The 21,947-nt window shown below is 45.4% G+C and overlaps 1 protein-coding gene across 7 annotated transcripts; it reads left to right on the forward strand.

Annotated features, from left to right (window-relative positions):
* Nucleotides 1–430: 430 nt before the first annotated feature.
* Pym1 (PYM homolog 1, exon junction complex associated factor) lies at nucleotides 431–21,933 on the forward strand. Of its 7 annotated transcripts, XM_032909227.1 has the most exons (4): nucleotides 689–1,205; nucleotides 3,144–3,198; nucleotides 20,397–20,490; nucleotides 20,860–20,970. In XM_032909227.1, the coding sequence occupies exons 1-4, from the start codon at nucleotides 1,094–1,096 to the stop codon at nucleotides 20,863–20,865; spliced, it is 267 nt and encodes an 88-aa protein (XP_032765118.1). In that variant the 5' UTR covers nucleotides 689–1,093; the 3' UTR covers nucleotides 20,866–20,970. The 7 variants fall into 7 exon arrangements, with proteins under 7 accessions (XP_032765115.1, XP_032765114.1, XP_032765117.1 ...); XM_032909224.1 differs by lacking the exons at nucleotides 689–1,205; nucleotides 20,397–20,490 and adding an exon at nucleotides 431–637 and having other exon boundaries at nucleotides 20,860–21,764; XM_032909223.1 differs by lacking the exons at nucleotides 689–1,205; nucleotides 3,144–3,198 and adding an exon at nucleotides 439–637 and having other exon boundaries at nucleotides 20,860–21,933.
* The last annotated feature ends 14 nt before the right edge of the window (nucleotides 21,934–21,947 follow it).

A 21,947-nucleotide genomic window follows, 5' to 3' on the forward strand; every position in this document is an offset into this window, starting at 1 on the left:
TTTGTTGAGGTTATCAGCCTGTTTTTTGTTTTGTTTTGTTTTTTAATCAGTTTTTCCCTCCTTTTGTTTTGTTTTAAAGTGAAACATATTGTCTATTGCTGAGGTAGTCACTAACCTTTTCCCCTTCTCAATTTTCCCCATCACTGTTGGACGTTGAGCAATAGAAGAGGGTGAAAGAGTTAAGGAAAAGCTTTGTAGGAGGAGGGCAGAGTCTGACACCTAAGGAGAGGAGCTTGAGCCAGCACCTTCCTGACAGAAGAGGAAACAAGTTTAACAGGACCTAGCCCCAAAGGAACTAAGTTGCTGAAGGGGGAAGGGAGAGATAGGGACGGGACTAAGGCGTTCCTTTGAAGAACAAGGTTCCCTACAGGGCACAACCTAACAAAGGGAGTGGCTTCACAGTCCCTATAGATTTAAGGGTGGAACTGCTTGTGGTAGCCGAAGCTAATCCGAGGTGTTGGGCGCGGCTAATTAGAATACTGACTGGGTCCGCCCTAAAGCCTTCACTCTGTGCCCTCTGACCCGGAGGGTCCACTACTGAGCAGCAGGCTAAGAAGTTACCTCGCCGCTGAATCCCCAGGGCTGCTCGCCAACTCAGTCATGAAAACTTCCAGCACCCCTGAGGCCACGGGCACAGGTGATCGACCGATCTTTGCGCGCCGATCTTTGCGCGCTCTTTTCCTAGGTCTCTGTTCAGTTAAGCTGGGCGGCAGAGAGTGATCGACAGGCGAAGTAGACCTGCCCACCTTAAGTGTTAGTCGGGGTTTTCGTGCATCCCCTGAACCCCTGAGACTCTTCTGCTCGTGCCAACGAGCGCCCTGGAATTTGGTGCAGGCTACGGGCCTTGCATCTTCCTTTCCTCTTTTACCAGCTTTTCTACTGGGCCTTGAGCCTGAGAGGACTGTCTGGAGTAAGGCTTATGTAGGAACTTCTCTTCGAATCCAGAGGATTGTTTTATATACATCAGGAGGTCAACAGTGGTATCGGTGGTAGTAAAAGAGCCCACGACAATGAGCGTCTACACTCCCCTTTTCCGCCTCCCGAGTCAAAGAAATGGTGCAGTCTCTCTTTAAGATTAAAATGGTGGCTTGCTATGATGAGAACTCCACTTCCGGCGGGGAGGGGGCGGGACCCCAGTCCGCTCACGCCGGAAGTGGTTAGGGTTCTCAAGATGGCGACTCCCTATGTAACTGACGAGACCGGCGGTGAGTTCGGGAATCCGGGAGCCGCTTCTCTCGGGATTCTTGGGTTAGGGGTTCAAACTTGGAAAAGGGTTTGTGCCACGCCCATCCCGGGGCTCCTCCTTTGCCACGTCCCCGTATCGCTTTCTCCATTCATTCCTTTGGGTTATTACCTGCGCCCCCTTCTGGTCTCGTGTCTGGGGGGGGGTCTCTGCTTCCGGTCTCCCAAACCCTGGGGTCCTTCAATGTCCCCTGCTCCGGGACCCTTAGGAGCCTCAGCTATTTCTAGTTGTTGGAGTCCCGTACCTTTTCAGGGTTCTCCAGCATTACGGGCTCCTGCACTATCAGTTCCCTCCAATTCCAGCCTTCTTCCCCCCTCCCCCATCTCTTACTGTTATACCTGCTCTCTACCCTTCCCTGTCTCCATTCTTTTTTCTCCGAGCTGTATCTGCTGATGATCTCATTGCTACATAGTGCTTTCCTCACTCTTTGCCCGGTCTTCATTTGTTTGGGGGTGGGGGAGGAAGTGTCACTGAAATCCAAGAGGTGTGAAGGGAAGAGGAATTTAACTTTCAGCTTGACTTTTCTCACTAATGGAGTTTTCCATTTAAAGTGAGAGAAAACAAACAGGAAAGTATCTACTGGCCTTCCTCTCAACATCTTTGACAATTGAGAGAACCCCATTATTTCTTAAAGTTTGAGTAGAATTTCATTCCAGCTGTCTGAAATGTTTAAGTCTGCTGTTTGTGTGTGGAAACTGAGAATCAGTTTTATGTTTTTGTCTTGTTTGTAATTGCCTTGTCTTTGGAATAATGTGCAATGTTGACTAAGAGTGATCAAATAGTTATAAGAGAGACATTTGAAAAACTCAGTGCAAGCACCTGGTAACTGTTTTTGTAGCCCTCATTTTGGTCTTCATGTGTGGTCACTGACTCTAGGGTTTTGTAGAAGTGATTCTGTGATTGTGCGGTAATGCACCATGTGTTTTAAAGTGTGCCATGTATGCTTCTTGGTTTGCTTTATATGTTACTTATTAAGTAGACTTCCTGTTTTATAATACTTAATGACAACTTGATTTTCTGCCACCTTTCCCCGTTCTTGCATTCCAAAGCGTTGTAGCAGTGTTGCCTTCTGTTCTCTACTCAGTAGGTAGAAAAACTACTGGTTTTGTCTTGTTTTTTAAAGACAGGCTCTCACTATGTGCCCTTACCTGGTCTGGAACTCCCAATGCAGACCACACGTCTCTGCCTCTCAGTCCCTGGGATCAAAGGCGTGCACCACTGTGCCCAACCTTTAAAAAGCAACTTTTTTCTTTAACCTCCTCCAGTCCCCAGGTGTGGTCTCTGTATGTGGCCCTGGCTGGCCTGGAGCTCACTGTGTAGAGATCCACCTGCCTCTGCCTCCCTTGTTGTGGGAGTAAAGGCGTGTACTACCATGACAGGCAGCTTGCAGCAAAAGCTTCTTATTCTTTTTATGTACGTGTTCCATCTGGCCCCTGCCCTGCCACAGAGATGTTTTCTGTTCTTTGTGGCTCCGTAGAAAAGGAAAGTGAGCTGTTCTTTTGCTTCTCTGCTTTTCAAATGCTATTGTAGCAAAATAGCAGTGTTCCTGTCTACTGCCCACAGATGATGGGGTTTTTGGTATTTGTTTTTTAAAGACTTATTCTATGTGTGTGATTGTTTTGCCTGTGTGTATGTCTGTGCATCATTTGTGTGGTTGGTGACCACAGAAGTCAGAAGAGGTATTAGATCTGGAGTTGTAGTTAGAAGCCAGTGTAAGTCAGTACTGGGAATCAAACCCCCAAGTCCTCAGTCCTCTGCAGTAGCCACTCTTAATCCCTGAGCCAACTCTCTAGCCCTTTTGTTTTTATTTTTGTTGTTATTCTGTCTGTAGCAGCTTGGGAATACTCTGAACTCCCTACTTCCTGAGCACGAGATCATTGACGTACCTTTGTATTTTCAGCTACACCTCAGGATTACTACAACCTGGACCTCATCTGTGACACATTTCCTTTCAGGTATTCCCCTTCGCTTTAGCCTCCTCACCAGTCGCCATTTGACTGTCTCAAGTCCACAGAGGCAGCTTTTTGCCCTCTTTAGGTTTCCTGGTTCCATGTGTGTGAATGTGTGTACTTGCCTGTGTGCACGTGCATGTGTGGGTGCAGTCCACATGCATGTGGAGGCCAGATGTTGATGTCAAGTGTTTTCCTTGACCCCCCCCTCCCCCTGCCACACCTCCTTATATCTGACAAGATCTTTCCCTGTAACCCAGAGTTTGGTGACTCAGTTAGTCTAGCTAGGTGCTCCTGGGATCCTGGCTCTGTCTCCCAAGTGCTGGGATTGTAGGCAGGCCGCCAACCCACAGTGTGTCCGAGGATGCTGGTGAGCTGTCTGTTCTGGTCCTTACGGTCGTGTGCAGGGTGGCAAGTGCTTTAACTTCCAAGCCGTACCCTTACCCTCCCCCCCTTACTGCTTTTTTTGTTTGTTTGTTTGTTTGTTTTCTTTTTGTTTTTGGCTGTTTTAGGTAGAGTCTCTTACAGTTCAGGCTTTCCTTGAACTGTTCTTGTCCCCACCTCCTATGCCTGAATTGCAGGCATTCAGTTCAGTACTGTACATGGCTGTCGTCGTCATCTTGAATGATATCCACCGACTCTTTTCTTAGTTTCTGGTTTTAGGCTGTAATATATTACTAGAAAGGAAAGTCAGAAGTTAAAAGATTCAGTATTAACTTCTATCAGTGTCACAGTGTTTGCCAATTCCTGCTTCCTGGTGTCCTAAATCCTCCTGCAACTGTCTTACCAGCTTGTTTCCAAACCTCTTCCTTTTGAGGCAAATACCCTTACTTTCTATGTCATTGGAAAATTAAAGCCTGTCATTTCCGTCTCTGAGCTACGGCCAGGTAGGTATCCGTCACCTCCTTTCCTCCTGCCTTCCTTCACAGCCGCTTGAGCACTGGGATTATGCGCGTGGGCTGCACTGTTAAGTCCAGATTTCTTCTATTGCATCTCTCTTGGTCTGTTGCTGAACTGTGGTTGTCATCCCTAGTGCTTGTCTCCTGTGGAATGTCAGGTCTCACCAGTCTGTTGCTTGACTGTGGTTGTTATCCCCAGTGCTTCCTCTCCTGTGTTGCCTACGCCTTTTTCTTTTCTAATGCTGAATGTCTAACTCTTGGCTGTACCTTTCAGATTCACCTTTTCTGAGCTTTCCAGTGTTATTTCCTGTTATGGGCATCCTTTCCTAGCCAACTCTAGAGCAACCTTTTTGTCTCTTTTTAAGATTTTGGTATGGGGTTGGGGATTTAGCTCAGTGGTAGAGCGCTTGCCTAGCAAGCGCAAGGCCCTGAGTTCGGTCCCCAGCTCCGAAAAAAAAAAGAAAAAAGAAAAAAAAAAAAGAAAAGAAAAGAAAAAAAAGATTTTGGTAGATTTTATTTATTCTGAAGCAATGAGATGATATAGACTTGGTTTTTCAGAACAGTTTCAGATTTTTAGAACAGTTGAGAAGATGGTTCAAAGAATTCCTATATACCTTACATCTTTTCCCTTTTACTAGCACTTTATATTGATAAAGTATATTTCTTACTGTAAGCTAACCAGTATCAGTATGTTATTATTAGGTAAAGTCAAAGGTTATTCAGGCCAGGCATGGTGGTTATACCTGGTTCCCAGCACTTGGGAGGTAGAGACAGAGCCCTACACTTTGAGACCAGCCTGGGTTACATAGACCTTGTCTCCAAAAACCAAGCAAAAACACAAACCCAAATTACTGAAACTTCCTTAAGCTGGGGGTGGTAGCCCAGGCTATAATCCCAGCAATAAGAAGGTAGAGACAGTCTTACCTCTTGAGTTTAAGGACAGCGTGATCTATACTGCCTTAAAGGAAGGAAGGAAGGACTTTTTATAATTTTTTTTTCTGATCCAGGATCTCATCTAGCATGTCATCACATGTAGGTCCCATGTCTAGTATGTCATTACTTGTAGGTCTCATGTCTCTCATCTAGAATGTCATCACATGTAGGTTCCATGTCGTCTCTCATCTAGCATGTAGGTCTCATGCCTCCTTAATGATAGTTTCTCGCACTTTTCTTGTCCTCGATTACCTTTTGGGCTTTTTTGTGGGGGTGTACATGTGTGAGTATCTGTCCGTTCATGATTTCAGAGGCCCGAGGAGGCCGTCCGGTGTCTTGTTCTTTCTGCCACTCCCTAGTGACAGGGTCTCTTGTTGGGTCACAGGTGCGTATGGCCATACCTGCCTTTCTACTTGCATGCTAGTGATGCTTTTAAGCATATTTTAGTATGTTTGAGTGTTTTGCCAACATACGTTACATACGTGTTTGGTGTCTGTAGTCAGAATATAGTTGTTAGCTGCCACATGAGCGCTGGGAATTAAACCGGGGTCCTCCGTGAGAGCAACTCGTGATCTTGACTGTGAGGAGCCGGTTCGCCAGCCCAGCGGTAGTGAGGGTTTTAAATCAGGTGCTGTGCTTGCTCCCACAGCAGGGCCTTTACCCAGAGCCACCTCTCCCAGGTGTGTATGAAACACAGTCGAGTCCAGGGAGGTCTTGACCTCTGGAGCTACCTTTCCTCAGCCTACTGAGTGCTAGTATCCCAGGTGTATGTCACCATCCTGGTTTAAACTAGTTGGGTTTGGAGGAAAACAATAGAAACTATGGAGGAAGACCATACAGGTTACAGGTTATAAGATAGCATTGATTTCCCCAACCTTGTGTATAGTAACACTGATATCGTCTGAAGTAGTGTTTATAAAGTTTTTCCACTGTAAAAGTTTACCTTTCCTCATTTAAAATTATTTTTATGTATATGGAGGTTTTGTCTGGACATGTGTCTGTCTACTTCCTGTGCCCAACAAAGGGCATTGGATTCCCAGGAACTGCCTGTATGGGCAATTGTCAGCTGCCGTGGGTGCTGGGAATTGAACTCTGGTCCTCTAGAGGAGCAGTTGGTACTTATCATCTTCCCACCCCCACCTCATGTTTAATGGAGGCTATCGGTCACTGTGAGCCCAGGTAAGGATAAAGGTATTTGGCTTTCCTTTTTTTTTTTTTTTTAGATTTATTTATTTATTATATATAAGTACACTGTAGATGTCTTCAGACACACCAGAAGAGGGCATCAGATCCCATTACAGATGGTTGTGAGCCACCATGTGGTTGCTGGGAATTGAACTCAGAACCTCTGGAAGAGCAGTCAGTGCTCTTAACCACTGAGCCACCTCTCCAGCCCCTAGGCTTTCCTTTTAAGGACAGATTATTTGGGCTCTTCTTTCTAACCTTGTTTTTTGTTTTGGTAGACCAGGCTATCCTGGAATTCACTTAGGAAGCTCAGGCTGTCCTTGAACTCACAGTCGTTTTCCTATTTTAGCTTTCCAACTGCTAGATTTACAGGTGTGAGTGCACACACATGCTCATTCAGTTATTTACTTAACATCATTTTGCTGATATTTATTTTATTAGGGTTAGTGAGTATTCATTTATTTCATAGTTCACACATCTCTGCTCTACTTATGGGCAGGGTGGGGAGCTTGTGATGCCAAGGGCTGGAGCGTTTAGGCAGGATTTGTGTCACTCAGCTCTGCCTCCCTCTTGGCTTCCAGCCTGCCGTTGCTTCATTGTTTGTTTCAGACAGGCCTCTCTATGTAGCCCTGGCTGTCCTGGAAATGGAACTCTGTGTAGACCAGGCTGGCCTTGTACTCGGAGATCTGCCTGCCTCTGCTTCTGAATGCTGGGACTGAAGACGTGCCACACTACATCCAGCTTGCCCTCCACTGCGCTCAGGTGATGCTCGTGTTTCGGACTGTGGAGTAGTGAGGTCACAGGTCCGTGCTGCGCCTGGCTCACGGGCACATCGTTTATCCTCGTGCTTACTGTTGTGTTTGGCAGGTCCCTTCCTTCCTTCCCTTCCATCATTGTTATTTCAGACAGGATCTCCTTCTCTAGCTCTGGCTAGCCTGGTTCTTGCTATCTAGATCAGGCTGACTCAGCTTGCAATTATCCTCTTCCTTGTGACTGCTAGAATTACAGGCATGTGCCATTTTTTTTTTTTTTCTTTTTCTTTTTTTCCGGAGCTGAGGACCGAACCCAGGGTCTTGCGCTTGAGCTAACCCCAACCCCCAAGTACCATATTTTTAATCATGGTTGATTCAAGTACCTTGTACATTTGTTTGTATCCTCCTTTTTCACTTCATGTTAATATTTGCTAATTAAAAGTTCTTCAGCTGGGGATGTGGCTATAGAACACTTAACCTGCTATATATGAGGTCCTAGGTCTGTCCCTAGTAATGCAGAAACAACTCACTAGGCCGGGTATGGTAGTTCACATCTGGAGTCTTAGCATTTCAGGAGGGTGAGCCAAGAGGATCACTTGACCTTATGACTCTGGAGCTAGCCTAGGCCAGCAGAAAGAAAAAAGTTTCTAAAGCTTATTTTTGTTTATTTTTAAATTTATTTTACTTTATGTGTATGAGTGCTTTTCTTGTAGGTATGTATGTGTACCCTGTATGTCTGTTGGGTCCCTCCTTGGAGCTAGGGTCATGGATGGTTTTGGCCACTGGGAACTGAACTTGGGTCCTGTGCAAGAGCAACAAGTGTTCTTTTTCTTTTTCTTTTTTTTTTTCGGAGCTGAGGACTGTCTTTTTCTTTTTTTTTTTTTAAATTTATTTATTGTATATAAGTACACTCACTGTCGCTGTCTTCAGATACACCAGAAGAGGGCATCAGATCTCTTTACAGATGGTTGTGAGCCACCATGTGGTTGCTGGGAATTGAACTCAGGACCTCTGGAAGAGTAGTCAGTGCTCTTAACCGCTGAGCCATCTCTCCAGCCCATACCCTATTCTTTAAACATGAAATGCTTTGTGAATTTGCATCCTTGTGCAGATACCCTGGGATATATCTCTATACTGTCCGTGTGTGCCCTGCCAGAGCAAGCACAGAGTAGTTGTCAGCCTTTGGGAGTACTGCTCGTGACAAGGTGTGCGGTGGTGAGACTGTTAGCTTCTTTGCTCTATACAAAGCATATATGAGTTTGCTGGATTCGAATTTTTTTCTTATGTGTTTCTGTGTTACACATATTAGTGGGTGTGTATGCACGTGTGTGTAAAGGGCGGGGTCATTGACCTTGGGTATCCTCTCTTTTTTTTCTTTGACCTTTTTTTACAGTCCAGACTTTATCCCCCTCCAGGTCTACCCTCTGACTTACTTTCTCATACACACACATACACATACACATACACACACACACACACACACACACACACCCTTTTTTTTTTTTTTTCCGAGACTTCACTCAGTAGGCTTGGATGGCCTAGAACCTACTGTTGGACCAGGCTGGTCTCAAATGCACAGGATCGCCCGTCTCCGCTCCCTGCTTTGGGCTGAGAACATGCAGTGCCACGCCCAGCTCCACTTTGTTTCTCAGACAAGGCTCTGTACAGCTCTGTACAGCTAGGCTGGCTGCTGAGCAGGTGGGGTAGAGCCTCTGTCTCTGTCTCCCTGGCCCTGCGAATGCAGGCATGTACGGCTGTGCTGGGATTTAGATTTCTTGTGCTTGTGTAGGAAGCGCTTCACCAGCTGAGCCGTCTCCCCAGCCCCTGGCTTTTGTTTTGTTTTTTCATTTCTATTTCCTTTGATTAGTAGTAAGTTTAAACTTTTTTGTATTACACTTATGTATTTATCTGTATTTGAAGTGAGTGATTATGCTCTCATGGATGTCAAAAAACAACTTAAGGGACTCAGTTCTTCCCACTATGTGCCAGGCTTGGCCAAAACCACCTTTACTTGCTGGCCACGGTGCCAGGGCCAGTGTATAGTAACAGTGCTACAGCCCTTGTTCACAGTTTTGATTTTAGTTTGTGATACTGTTCACTATTTGTAACTTGGAATGTCAATGAATTTCTCATCATACGTGAAACGAATATTTCGTGGTTATGAAAATTAAATAAGATCCCTGTAAATATGGAGCCCTGTAATTGCTGCTACTCTTTTGGGAATTGACATAGATTTATATTTGTTCTGCTTAGATACTTAAGGATACTTATTACCTGTGTGCTCGGTACGCAGCTTGGTGGAGAACTTGGCTGGCCTGCACAATCCTTGGATTCAGCATTAGCCAGCTTGTGGGATACACATCTGTAATCCTAGAACTGAGGGGGCAAAGGCAGAACAACCATAAATTCAAGGTCACCCTCAGCTCCACAAGTTTGAGGCCAACCTGGGCTACATAAGACCCTGTCTCATGATACACAATCCTCTTACTTGTCATGGTTTAAGATAAGGTCTCTTTAAGTCAGTCTAGCCTTGCACTCACGGCAGTAGTCTTCCTGCCTCAACTTCCTGAAAGCTGGAATTTCAGGCCTGAGCTTAATTAACTTTTGAAGATTTAGTCAGACTTTAGTGGCACACACAATTTTAATCCCAGCATGTGGTGCTGGGAATTGAACTCAGGACCACTGGAAGAGCAGTCAGTGCTCTTAACCACTGAGACATCTCTCCAGCCCCTGATAATTTTTTAATGTTAAGACAGTGTATGCATATACATAAAATAAATAAATCTTTAAAAAAATTATTGTTTCACTGTTTTATATTCAAAATTGGGTCTTACATAGCCAAGTGTGGCTTTGCTCCTGATTCTCTTTCCTCTAACACCTCTTGAATTCTAGGGTTGTCAGAATACATTGCCAGGTTAAACCTACATCTCCACCGTGAGTGTGAGAGCGTGTGTGTGTGTGTGTGTGTGTGTGTGTGTGTGTGTGAGAGTGTGTGTGTGTGTCTGTGTGTGTGTGATGTCTGTGTGTGTGATGTCTGTGTGGTGTGTGTGTGTGTGATGTCTGTGTGTGTGTGTGGTGTGTGTCTGTGTGGTGTGTGTGTGTGTGATGTCTGTGTGGTGTGTGTGTGTGGTGTGTGTGTGTGATGTCTGTGTGTCTGTGTGTGTGTGATGTCTGTCTGTGTGTGTGTGATGTCTGTGTGTGTCTGTGTGGTGTGTCTGTGTGGTGTGTGTGTGTGTGATGTCTGTGTGTCTGTGTGTGTGTGATGTCTGTCTGTGTGTGTGTGATGTCTGTGTGTGTCTGTGTGGTGTGTGTTTTGTGTGTGTGTGTATGTGTGTCTGTGTGTGTCTGTGTGGTGTGTGTGTGTGTGTGATGTCTGTGTGTGTCTGTGTGGTGTGTGTGTGTGATGTCTGTGTGTGAGTGATGTCACACACTGTGTGTGTGTGTGTGTGATGTCTGTGTGTGTCTGTGTGGTGTGTGTGTGTGATGTCTGTGTGTGTGATGTCTGTGTGTGTCTGTGTGAGTGATGTCTGTGTGTGTGTGTTTGATGTCTGTGTGTGTGTGTGATGTCTGTGTGTGTGTGTGTGTGTGTGTCTGTGTGGTGTGTGTGTGTGTGATGTCTGTGTGGTGTGTGTGTGTGTGTCTGTGTGTGTGTGTGTGTGATGTCTGTCTGTGTGTGTGTGATGTCTGTGTGTGTCTGTGTGGTGTGTGTGTGGTGTGTGTGTGTGTGTGATGTGTGTGTGTGTGTGTGGTGATGTGTGTGTGTCGGTGTGTGGGTGTGGGGGGGGGTGTGTGTGTGTGATGTCTGTGTGTGAGTGATGTCTGTGTCTGTGTGTGTGTGTGTGTGATGTCTGTGTGTGTCTGTGTGGTGTGTGTGTGTGTGATGTCTGTGTGTGTGATGTCTGTGTGTGTCTGTGTGAGTGATGTCTGTGTGTGTCTGTGTGTGTGATGTCTGTGTGTGTGTGTGTGTGATGTGTGTGTGTGTGTGTGATGTGTGTGTGTGTCTGTGTGGTGTGTGTGTGTGATGTCTGTGTGTGTCTGTGTGGTGATGTCTGTCTGTGTGTGTGTGTGATGTCTGTGTGTGTGTGTGATGTCTGTGTGTGTCTGTGTGGTGTGTGTGTGTGATGTCTGTGTGTGTCTGTGTGAGTGATGTCTGTCTGTGTGTGTGTGTGATGTCTGTGTGTGTGTGTCTGTGTGAGTGATGTCTGTGTGTGTCTGTGTGAGTGATGTCTGTGTGTGTCTGTGTGTGAGTGATGTCTGTGTGTGTGTGTGTGTGTGTGATGTCTGTGTGTGTGTGTGTGTCTGTGTGGTGTGTGTCTGTGTGGTGTCTGTGTCTGTGTGTGTCTGTGTGTGAGTGATGTCTGTGTGTGTGTGTGTGATGTGTGTGTGTGTGATGTCTGTGTGTCTGTGTGGTGTGTGTGTGTGATGTCTGTGTGTGTGTGATGTCTGTGTGTGTCTGTGTGTGAGTGATGTCTGTGTGTGTCTGTTTGTGAGTGATGTCTGTCTGTGTGTGTGATGTCTGTGTGTGATGTCTGTGTGTGAGTGATGTCTGTCTGTGTGTGTGTGTGTCTGTGTGCATCAGTCATGAGGAGGGTTTGATATGTGCAGTCTTGTTCCGTGTTCCTCAGGCTGCACTTCAGCTTGCGGCAGTCTTCTGCCTCAGTCTCCCACCTGGACTGATGATCCTACAGTACTTAGTGTAGTGGTTTCCTGTTGGCTTACCAGAATGTGTCATGTTTAATCCACTCATAATCTGACTTCAGGCCACTGTACTTTCTTGAAGCTTTATTCTTACAAGATAAATAAGGATTTCAGATGAGCAAAAAAGCTGTTTTCTTTTTTTGTTTGTTTGTTTGTTTGTTTGTTTTTCAAGATAGGAGGATTTCTTTGTGTAGTAGCCCAGTCAGTCACTTTGTAGACCAGGCTGGCCTCAAATTCACAGAGATTCACCTGCCACTGCCTCCCCAGTGCTGAGATTAAAGGTCTGCACCACCACTATAAAAAAAAAAAAGCTATAACCTGGGGTTGGAGATTTAGCTCAATGGTAGAGCACTTGCCTAGTAAGCACAAGGCCCTGGGTTCGGTCCCCAGCTCCGAAAAAAAAAAAAAAAAAAGCTGTTTCAAGTCATCTATAGTATCTATGCATATTAAACACCTGCCCCTTCATATACTTTAACACCTTGTAACTCTAGGCTCTTGTTTCCCATGGCACAGTGCTGTCCCTGCTTGGAGTATTTCCTGACAATGCTGTCGTTCTTCCTTGAGAACAATAATGATCATTTCTCTAACCTGGACACTCTTCTTACAATGATTATAATTAATTTACCTTCTTATGTTATATTGGGAGGAGGAGGACTTACTATAGTGCATTTGTGGCAATAAGAGCGCAGCTTACAGGTATCAGTTCTCTCCCTCCACCTTATACACTCATGGGATCAGACAGATGGTCAGGTCCAGCAGGCAGCTTTGGCCACCCAGCAGTCTCACTGGCTCTGTTTTTTTCTTTTTTAGAAATTGTATCCAGGGCCTGGAGAGGTGGCTCAGCGGTTAAGAGCACATGCTGGTTTTCCCAAGGACCCAGGTTTAACTCCCACCATTTGTTAACTCTAGCTCCAGAGGGACCCAGCACCTCAGGCCTCTGCAGCACCCGCAGTCGTGTGTGCATCCTCACAAATATAGACATAATTAAAAGCGATAAGCCTGGAGAGATGGCTCAGCGGTTAAGAGCACTGACTGTTCTTCAGAGATTCTGAATTTGGTTTTCAGCTCCCACATCAGATAGCTCGTAACAGTCTCTAACTCCAACTCCAGGGGAACCCAGGGCTTCTGATCTCTATGGGCATCTGCATTCATGTGCATATATCTGCGTGCAGGCACACACCTACATATAGTTTAAAAATATCTCTTAATAGCAGCAACAACAAAACCAAACCTTTGAAAAAGGAAAAAGAAACTGCCCCAGGTCTTAGAGTTGTTAGTCCCGAGATCCTGCCAAGTGCAGATCTGTGTGTGACCTGGGCCTCTTTCCTTGTGGCAGGTCCCGGAGACTTTCTTCTCTACCAGGCAACTTCCAGGTCCTGTGGGATCCTCCCAAGCCTCGATTCCTCCCCCCCCTCCCCTCCCCCCCCTCCCCTCCTCCCCTCTTCCTCTTCCTCCTCCTCCTCCCCTCCCCCTCCTCCTCCCCTCTTCCTCCTCCTCCTCCTCCTCCTCCCCCCCCTGTTACTATTTATTGCCTCGCTGTGACTCTTTGATCAGGACCCTGTTCATCTTGAGAATTAGTCAGCTTAGTTGTTAGGAGCACTCACTGTTCTTGCACAGACTCTGGGTTCGATTCCCAGCACCCACACGGCTGCTTGTATGTATCTGAAGCTCCAGTTCCAGAGAATCAGACACTACTTTCTAACCTCTGCAGGCACCAGGCACATGGGGCACACACACACACAATCAAGGCACTCCCCGTACAAAAATTAAAATGAAAAGAAGGGGTTGGGGATTTAGCTCAGTGGTAGAGCGCTTGCTAGGCCCTGGGTTCTGTCCCAAGCTCCGGAGAAAAAAAAAGAAAAGAAAAGAAAAATAAAATGAAAAGAAAGTTTTTATTGCTAGTAGAGTTAAAAAAAAAATAGTTTAAGGATGGCACCCATCCAATGTGGAGAAATAACAAGATTTAAAATTCTCTATGGCAGCAGTCCCTGGTCTGTAGTTTCTGACTGCAAGAGTTGTCTGAAAGTCCTGATACTCTGCCCTCGGTTTTCATTTCTGTGTGGGAGTTGCCAGATCTCTCTCTTCTGTTTGACTTCACCCTTGGATACACCAAGGCCAGAGGCTGCAACCAAGATAGCAGAGAGTGGGTGCTCCTTTGTCATGTGTATCTCTGAGGCCTTCACACCTGGGGTCATTGAAGAAGCTTCTGCCTCGCCGTGCTCACTGTCAGCTACAAAGTTGTATCTTTTTGTCTACGGTGTCAGTTGCCCATGGCTGAATGACAATCAAAAATACAGTATAGTACAGTATTTAGAGATACCATTCTTATGTAATGTTTATTAAGGTGTATCTCACAGTCATTCTATTTTATTGTTATTTGTGATTTATAGAGTAATTGCTTTATCATAGGTTTGTCAGTAAAGGAGAAAAGAGTACGCAGGGTAAGTATCCCTTCTCCAAAATGCTTGGGATCAAAGTGGCTTTGGACTTTTCAGATTTAGAATGCTTGCATATATAATATATACTTGCATAGCTATCTTGGGAATGAGATACACCAGCTTTCACTCAAGTTTCATATATACTTGATAATAGTCTACGTATTTATTTATTTATCGAGTCCGGGTTTCTCTGTGTAGCCCTGGCTATCCTGGTACTCCCTAATGTAGACCAGGATGGCCTTGAACTCACGGGGACCCACATACTTTGTTTGCCTCTGAGTGCTGGGATTAAGGGTGTGCACCACCATGCTGGGCCTTGTTTTAATTTATTTTTTTTTATATATTTATTTATTTATTTAATGTATGTGAGTATACTGTAGCTGTCTTCAGACTCACCAGAAGAGGGCATTGGCTCCCATTACAGATGCTTGTGAGCCACCATGTGGTTGCTGGGAATTGAACTCAGGACCTCTGGAGGAGCAGTCAGTGCTCTTAACCACTGAGCCCTCCATAAAAACAAGGGGGCTGGAAAGATGTGATGGCTCAGTGACTATCTGTAATGGGAGCCGATGCCCTCTTCTGGTGAGTCTGAAGACAGCTACAGTGTACTCATATACATGAAATAAATCTTTAAAAAAAAAAAAAAGGCCTCACTACTAGTTCTGGCTGTCCTGGAAGAAGAAATTTTAGTTTTATAAAGCGTCCTTATTGTACTTACATTTGGTTGTGAAGTTAGATGATGTAAAATTTTCTACTCACAGCATCTTGTTAATCAGGATTTTAGTTTGGGGGGCATTTCAGAGTTTAGGTTCTTGGATTAGGGATATTCAGCCTGTGTGCAGATTCAGTGCTACTTGTAGTTTTCAGCATCCACTGGGGCGTTTGGAATGTGTCCTTCAGATAAGGGTTACTGTCTACTGCATGCAGATAGCTTACATTTGTGGGTGTGCCTTTCTCCTCAGTTCTGTACAGTATTGCTTATCTAGGTGGATTAACTGTTTTTACAAAATTGTTTTCTTTGCATTAGTGGCTTTAACTCTCCCTGTCCTCACATGTAAAGCTGATACTGTAACTGGCTTGTCTGTGGTGTCTTTTTTACCATCTTACTAGAGTGTGCTACAAGCAGACAAAGTTTTTCTTGCTTTGTTACTGTATTTCTAGTTTATAGTGACTGGAACAGTAAGTGCTCAATAATGTTTAGAATCCATGTGTGCATAGATGTGATTACTATGTCTTTCCTATAGATATGTTAAGAGTGTACAGGTGAGCGGCACCACATAAAACCACCGCCACAGTTTCTGTTGTCCTCTCCAGTTCAAACCTTGGCTGTCTTTGATTCCCATTGATTCATTCACAATGAAAGCCTTTTCCTCTCAGTACTGTCTATAGAAACCACCTTAAGTCAGGTCTTCACACTGCTTAACGGTCATTTCTATTTTTCTATTCATAGCTTATGACTTACTTGCTCCTTAGTATCTGTGGGTTCTGCACCCGCTAATTCAACCAACCTTGGACTAAAAACAATTAAAAACCTTAAGGTGGTTAGAATCCATGTAGTGGGTGGCTACAGTCATGACATTGGGGAAAATGAAGTGGGCAGGTCACTAAAGCCCAGAAGTTCTGGCAACATAGTGAGAGGTCCTCCCCCAGTTTTATTTATGTGTACATGTGTGTGTAGGTATCTACAAAATCCAGAAGAAGGTGTTGGCTCTCCTGGAGCTGGAGTTGCCAGGACCTGTATAGTAAGCACTGAACTTGGATTTTCTGCAAGAGCAGAATGCACTTTTAACCACCAGGTGACTCTCCAGCACCTATGTTTTTTCAGACAGCATCTTGATGTATATAGCACACGTTGAACTCTTGGTCTTTTGCCTCAGCCTCCCGAGTAAGTGGGCTATAGTTTTGTACCGTCACTCTCAGCACTGTACTTAATTTATTGGTAAAACTCCTTGCCATCAAGTTCAGAAACAAAATCCCTGCTTTTAACAAAACGGGCAGTTATGTAGATACAAGAGCAAGCACGGCCACAGGAGGAGTCTTGTACGTACACCAAGTGCAGTTCCTAAGACGCCAAGGAAGGGCACTGGTTGTTCGTTTGTTTGTGTGATTTTGTTTTTTGTTTGTTTGTTTGTTTGTGTTTTTTGAGACAAGTCTTTTCTGTGCAGCCCTGGCTGTCCAGGAACTTGCTCTGTAAACCAGGCTGGTCTGGAACTCAAGAGATCTATCTGTCTCTGACTCAGAGTACCAGGACTAAAGGTGTGTGCCACCTCTGTCCTGCTTGGGACTTTATTTATACTACTTAAAATTCACTTTTGAAGAATAGTGGGTATAATGAAGAAGTGAAAGTGTGGGTTGGGGATTTAGCTCAGTGGTAGAGAGATTACCTAAGAAGCAAAAAACCCAGGGTTCGGTCCCCAGCTCCGAAAAAAAGAACCAAAAAAAAAAAAAAAAAAAGAAGAAAAAAGTGAATGTGTGTTTTGGGCCAATAAAGCAAAGAAAAAAAGGTATAGAACATAGAGAGAGGGGTCTGGAGAACTTCAGTATTTCAGTGGCTGGAGCTGAGTAGGAATAGTCGAGACTCAGAAGTTTAAGTCTGCCAAAGACAAGTTTACCTGTCCCCTTCCTCCACGTGTGTGCCCTGTGGACTGTAGAACCCACATTTGCTCCTCTTGCTCACATCCTGAAACCTGAAGTGCTCCCTGTATCTGTTCCTTCAACCACACCCATGTGTGTAAAGCCGGGTCATCTTCCACCAATCCTGATGGATACTGTGTCCCTCATAAAATGTTCATGAATCACCGGATCAAAAGTGATTTCCCTCAAGCCAGGTGAGGTGACTCCCAGCACTTGAGAGGCACACTCTGGTGGGTCTCCGAGTTCAAAGACCCTGTCTCATAAAACAAAAACAAAAATAAAAGTAGTGTTGCTCTCCTTTATGTGGTTATCATTCTCCAAGACATTTAGGTTTAAACGTGAAGCAATAAATGTTTTTTTAAATCCATATTATGCCACAAGTTAATGGGAATTCTTAGGAAGAAAAATTACTTACAGGCTGGTAAAAGTCCTCGGCATGCAAGCCCAAGGACTGAGTTAAAACTCTGCAGCCACATAACTCCGCAGTGTCGACTGTGTGTGTGTGTGTGTGTGTGTGTGTGTGTGTGTGTGTGTGTGTGTGTGTGTGTATGCCTGTGTCTGTGTGATCCTGTGCACGTACAATACACTAACACACACAATAAATGATATGTTTTAAGAATGCTACAGAGAGTTTGATCGTAGCCAGAGCAGCCCTGTTTAGAAATATCTATAATTTTTTGTTTGTTTTTTGAGACAGGGTTTCTCCATGTAGACCAGGCTGGCCTGGAACTCAGAGCTCCCCCTGCTCTGCTTCTCTCTTAAATACTAGAAATAAAGATATCTATAATCTTATAGCCACAACATAATATTTTACATATTGTGTTTATGTGTGTGTTATGTGCTTGAGGACATGTATATGCACTATGTATGTGTAAAATTTTTAAGGATGTATTTTATTGTTAGTTGTGTATGTGTGTCTATTTGCTACATGTGTATGGGTACCCTCTGCGACCAGAGGCATTGGATGTCCTGGAGCTGGAATTCCAACTCATCCTTTAGAAGAGCAATAAATAAAGGGCTCTTAAATGCTTAGGCATCTCTCCAGCCTCTGAGAAGTTCATAAATACATTGATGGCACCCACCCCCTATCCCTACCCTTTAGCTCCTCCTAGATCCAGCTCTTCCCACCTTGATGTCTTTTTTTTTTTTTTTTAATAGCCCACTGAGTCCAGTTTGCACTGACTCTTTTAAGACTGGGCAATCCACCAGAGCATGGCTGACCCACCAGTGGACAGAAATCAATCAATCAATCAATCTCTCTCTCTCTCTCTCTCTCTCTCTCTCTCTCTCTCTCTCTCTCTCTCTCTCTCCCTCTCCTCTCCCCTCCCTCCCCTCAGGTCTCTGGAACAATAGTGCTTTTAACTGCTGAGCCATTTCTCCAAACCCTTGTTTAAAATTTGTCATTTTTAAAACGATGTGTTTTTCCATTCTTATAACATTGACTATAAAGTTTATTTAATTTAGTTATCTATAGATAATACTTTAAATGTTTTGGTTTGTTCTTTTGAAGGAGTCCCTTATGTTAAAATGCTGCAGTTTGGATTAACTACCAGAGGTGAAGCATTTGACCCCTTACTCCTCTGACACTCAGTGCAGTCCTACATAGCAAGAGTGTCTTAGGGTTTCTTTTCTTTTTTTTTTTTCAGGGCTGGGGATTGAATCCAGGACCTTGCGCTTCCTAGGCAAGCGCTCTACCACTGAGCCAAATCCCCAACCCCTGTCTTAGGGTTTCTAATGCTGTCATGAAACACCGTGACCAAAGTGGGAGGAAAGGGTTTATGTGGGCTTATACTTCCGCATCACTCATGCTAGACTGATTTAAAACACTACTGGATGACAGATTTATTCATTTACTAGAGGTCCTAAGACAATCTTTTCAGTAAAGGACTCATGTCAGATATTTATGACGCATGCCATGTGCCCGATGGTAAGGTCCTGGACTGGCATCCGCAGCTGCGTGTCCCCTGCCCTGCTCCAGTACACTCCTCAGCTCAGCCAGACCAACCTCACCACTACATACAGTCTTGCTTTTCTGCACACTTGTTTTATGTGTTCTGAATGTGTATGTATGTCTGTATACTGTGTATGTGCCTGGTGCCTGTGGAGGTCAGAAGAGGGCGTCAGATCCTCTGGAGTGGAGCTACGGATGGTTACAAGCCTCCATGTGGGTCCTCTGCAGGAGCAAGAACAGAGGCTCTTAACCCCTCAGTCATCTCTCCAGCCCCTACCCATCTGAACGTTGTTTCAGAGGGAACTTGTCTTTCAAATCCATCTTGCACGTTTCACTTACCTATTTTATTTTATGTGTGTATGTATGTATGTATTTATGTATGTATGTGTGTATATATGTATGTGTTGAGACAGTGTCCCTTGTAGTCTAGGCTGGATTTGAAATTGCTGTGTAACTGAAGCTGAGCCTTTTCCAGATCTTTCTGCCTCACCTCTAGATCCTCTGAACAAGCAGCCAAAGCCCTTAACCGCTTCCTCTTCAGTCCCAGCGTGGCTGTGGCTCTTGTTATTCCCTGACATCACCTGTGTGACTCACCTGAAGAGCTGGTGTACTGCTGGGAGCCTTGCCTAGCACATGAGGGCTCAGTGCTCTATGCCAGCAACTCTATATAGGACACTATCTCCTCCCTCAAAAACACAGAAAGAAGAAGCTCTTTGTCCCCTGAGTTCTTCTCCCCAATACCATGTCTCTATTTACTTTTTTCTATCACCTCCAAGTGCTATATCATGTCTTAACCATTTTCTTCTTTTAAAAGTTTGTATTATATCTTTGCTGGGTGGTTGTGTTTTTAATTGCTGAAGCCTCTGGTCCTCTTAAAAAATATATTTAATTATTTTGAGTACATTTTTTTCTTTCTTTTTTTTTTTTTTTTTTTTTTTTTTTTTTTTGGTGTATGTGTGTGCATATGTGCCCGTGATGCCAGAGTTCTGTTCTCTCCTTTCGCCATTTGGTTCTGGGAATGAGCTAAGGTCTCCTGGGACCTTTACCTACTGAACCTAAGGTTTATGGGGCTGGGGTATAGCTCATTTGTAGCACAAGCACAGCACCATGTAAATGAACCATGTAGACTTCTGAGTGTTCTCTTGCTGTCTTCCTGGGCACCTTGTTGTATCCGTGTATGCACGCATACACACCTCACGTGCACATAAATAAAAACATGAACCAGCATCCTTTGCATCCGCGTGTCCCCATGCCTTGGTGATCCATCTTCCTAAAAGTTTTGAATAAAATCTTTCCCTCAGTCTTCTTTTCTCTTCTCCGTGTACTTGCCTTGGCCCCTGACGGTGTGGTTTCTTTACTGCTGTTGATGTTCCCTTTGCCTTGTACATTCTCAGAAAGCCAGCTCTCCCTGGTCTGCCTCACGTGTTACTTAGAAGCAGCAGCAGCCGCTCCGTGGGGGCAAGGATTCTGAGTTAGTCAGTAAATAGCAGAAGATTGAAAGTTGATGTGAGAAGTGCCTTAGCTGTGGTCTCTCATCTCAACACGCAGGAAGTGGAGGTGGGAGGATTGCAAGTTCAAGGCCTGCTTGGTCTACATAGTGAGCCTTGTCTTTCATTAGGATGGAAGGATGGGTGCACATTTACACACACTTCTCTCACCTTGGAAGGTGTTTGGAAACGAGAGACTAACTGCAGCTTAACTTCTGTCATTTCAGGCAAGTACATTGCCTCAACACAGAGACCCGACGGGACATGGCGCAAGCAGCGGAGGGTCAAAGAAGGATACGTGCCCCAAGAGGAGGTCCCAGTGTGCGTGGTTAGGCTTAACAAGGGGTTTTTAGTGGGTCCCTACACAAGCATAGCGTATTATGCCGTGGAGTTCAGGGATGAATCGCCTGGGCCCGAAAGAAATGGAAGGAGGGACAACGGTCTCAGGAGAGGAAGGAGCTGGGATTGAGGGGTGAGTGGGGGTTTCCCCAACTAGTCTTGTTCCTTTGACCTCCCTTCTCCAGGATCTCTAGACAGCAGTCAGAGGGCCAGAGCCTTGAGTTCTAGAACTTTGGTACAGACCAGGGACCCTGAAGGGCAGAGAAAACGGGAGTGCAATGGGAAGGGGTGAGGTGGGAGGAGTGAGGCTGCGGTTAGTCCTGGAAGCTTTAGCATCTCTGTTTCTTGCAGCTATGAAAACAAGTATGTGAAGTTTTTCAAGAGTAAACCGGAACTTCCCCCAGGGCTGAGCCCTGAGGCCACCACACAGGTCACCCCATCCAGACCTGACAGTGGTGAAGCAGGCCTCTCCAAGACAGCCAAACGCAACCTGAAGCGGAAGGAGAAGAGGAGGCAGCAGCAGGAGAAAGACGCGGAGGCCTTGAGCAGGACTCTTGATAAGGTGTCTCTGGGAGACTCAGCCCAGACGCCCAGTGCTCACCATGGCCCCCAAGCCACCCCTCCAGCTGCCTCCGATGCACCCGACTCTGCTGCCACCACAGAGAAAGCCAAGAAGATCAAGAACCTAAGGAAGAAGCTGCGACAGGTGGAGGAGCTGCAGCAGCGCATCCAGGCCGGGGAGATCAGCCAGCCCAGCAGAGAGCAGCTGGAGAAGCTGGCAAGGCGGAGGGTGCTGGAGGAGGAGCTGGAGGACTTGGAGTTGGGCCTGTGAGGCTTCAGGAGTAGGGGAGTGGACTGCAGAACAAACCATGGGGTGCTCTGGGGTCCAGGGAGCGTGGGCCGCAGCAGTCAGGAGGGGCACCCCCATACTGGCTCACTTCCACCTCCTCTGGCCCGACTCCGTCCTCCAGAGCCGAGGCTCTCTCTCTCCTTCATCCCTTTCCCTTCTCAGCTCCCGTTTTTGAACTTTTCCCTTCCATCCATTGTTCACAGTCTGAGTGCTGACCCCAGGTACCTCTGCTGCTGATCTGGGTGTCTTGTTGAAAAGGAACCCCGGGAGGGTGGGAGTCTGTCAGGGATCTGAGGCTGAGGGTACAAGGAGTACCCACGTTTTGGAGTCTTGGTTCCTGTTCAGTGTTTATGAGTTACTTTCCTGCCATCCCGAACCTCCTCTTCTTCCTCTTCCTCCTCCTCCTCCTCCTTTTTTTTTTTTTTTTTTTTTTTAAAGACAGTAAGAATAAATTCAACTAGACGGCATGGCTCAGGCTTTGACTCTCTTCTCAACTCCTGTTCTGTCTATGAAGAAGACACTAGGGTTTTAATGGTGCTGGGGACTGAACCCAGGGCCTTGCACATGATAGCCCTGCCACTCACTGATC

This window comes from Rattus rattus, chromosome 1 (genome assembly GCF_011064425.1).
Source record: "Rattus rattus isolate New Zealand chromosome 1, Rrattus_CSIRO_v1, whole genome shotgun sequence".
In the NCBI taxonomy this organism is placed as follows: domain Eukaryota; kingdom Metazoa; phylum Chordata; class Mammalia; order Rodentia; family Muridae; genus Rattus; species Rattus rattus.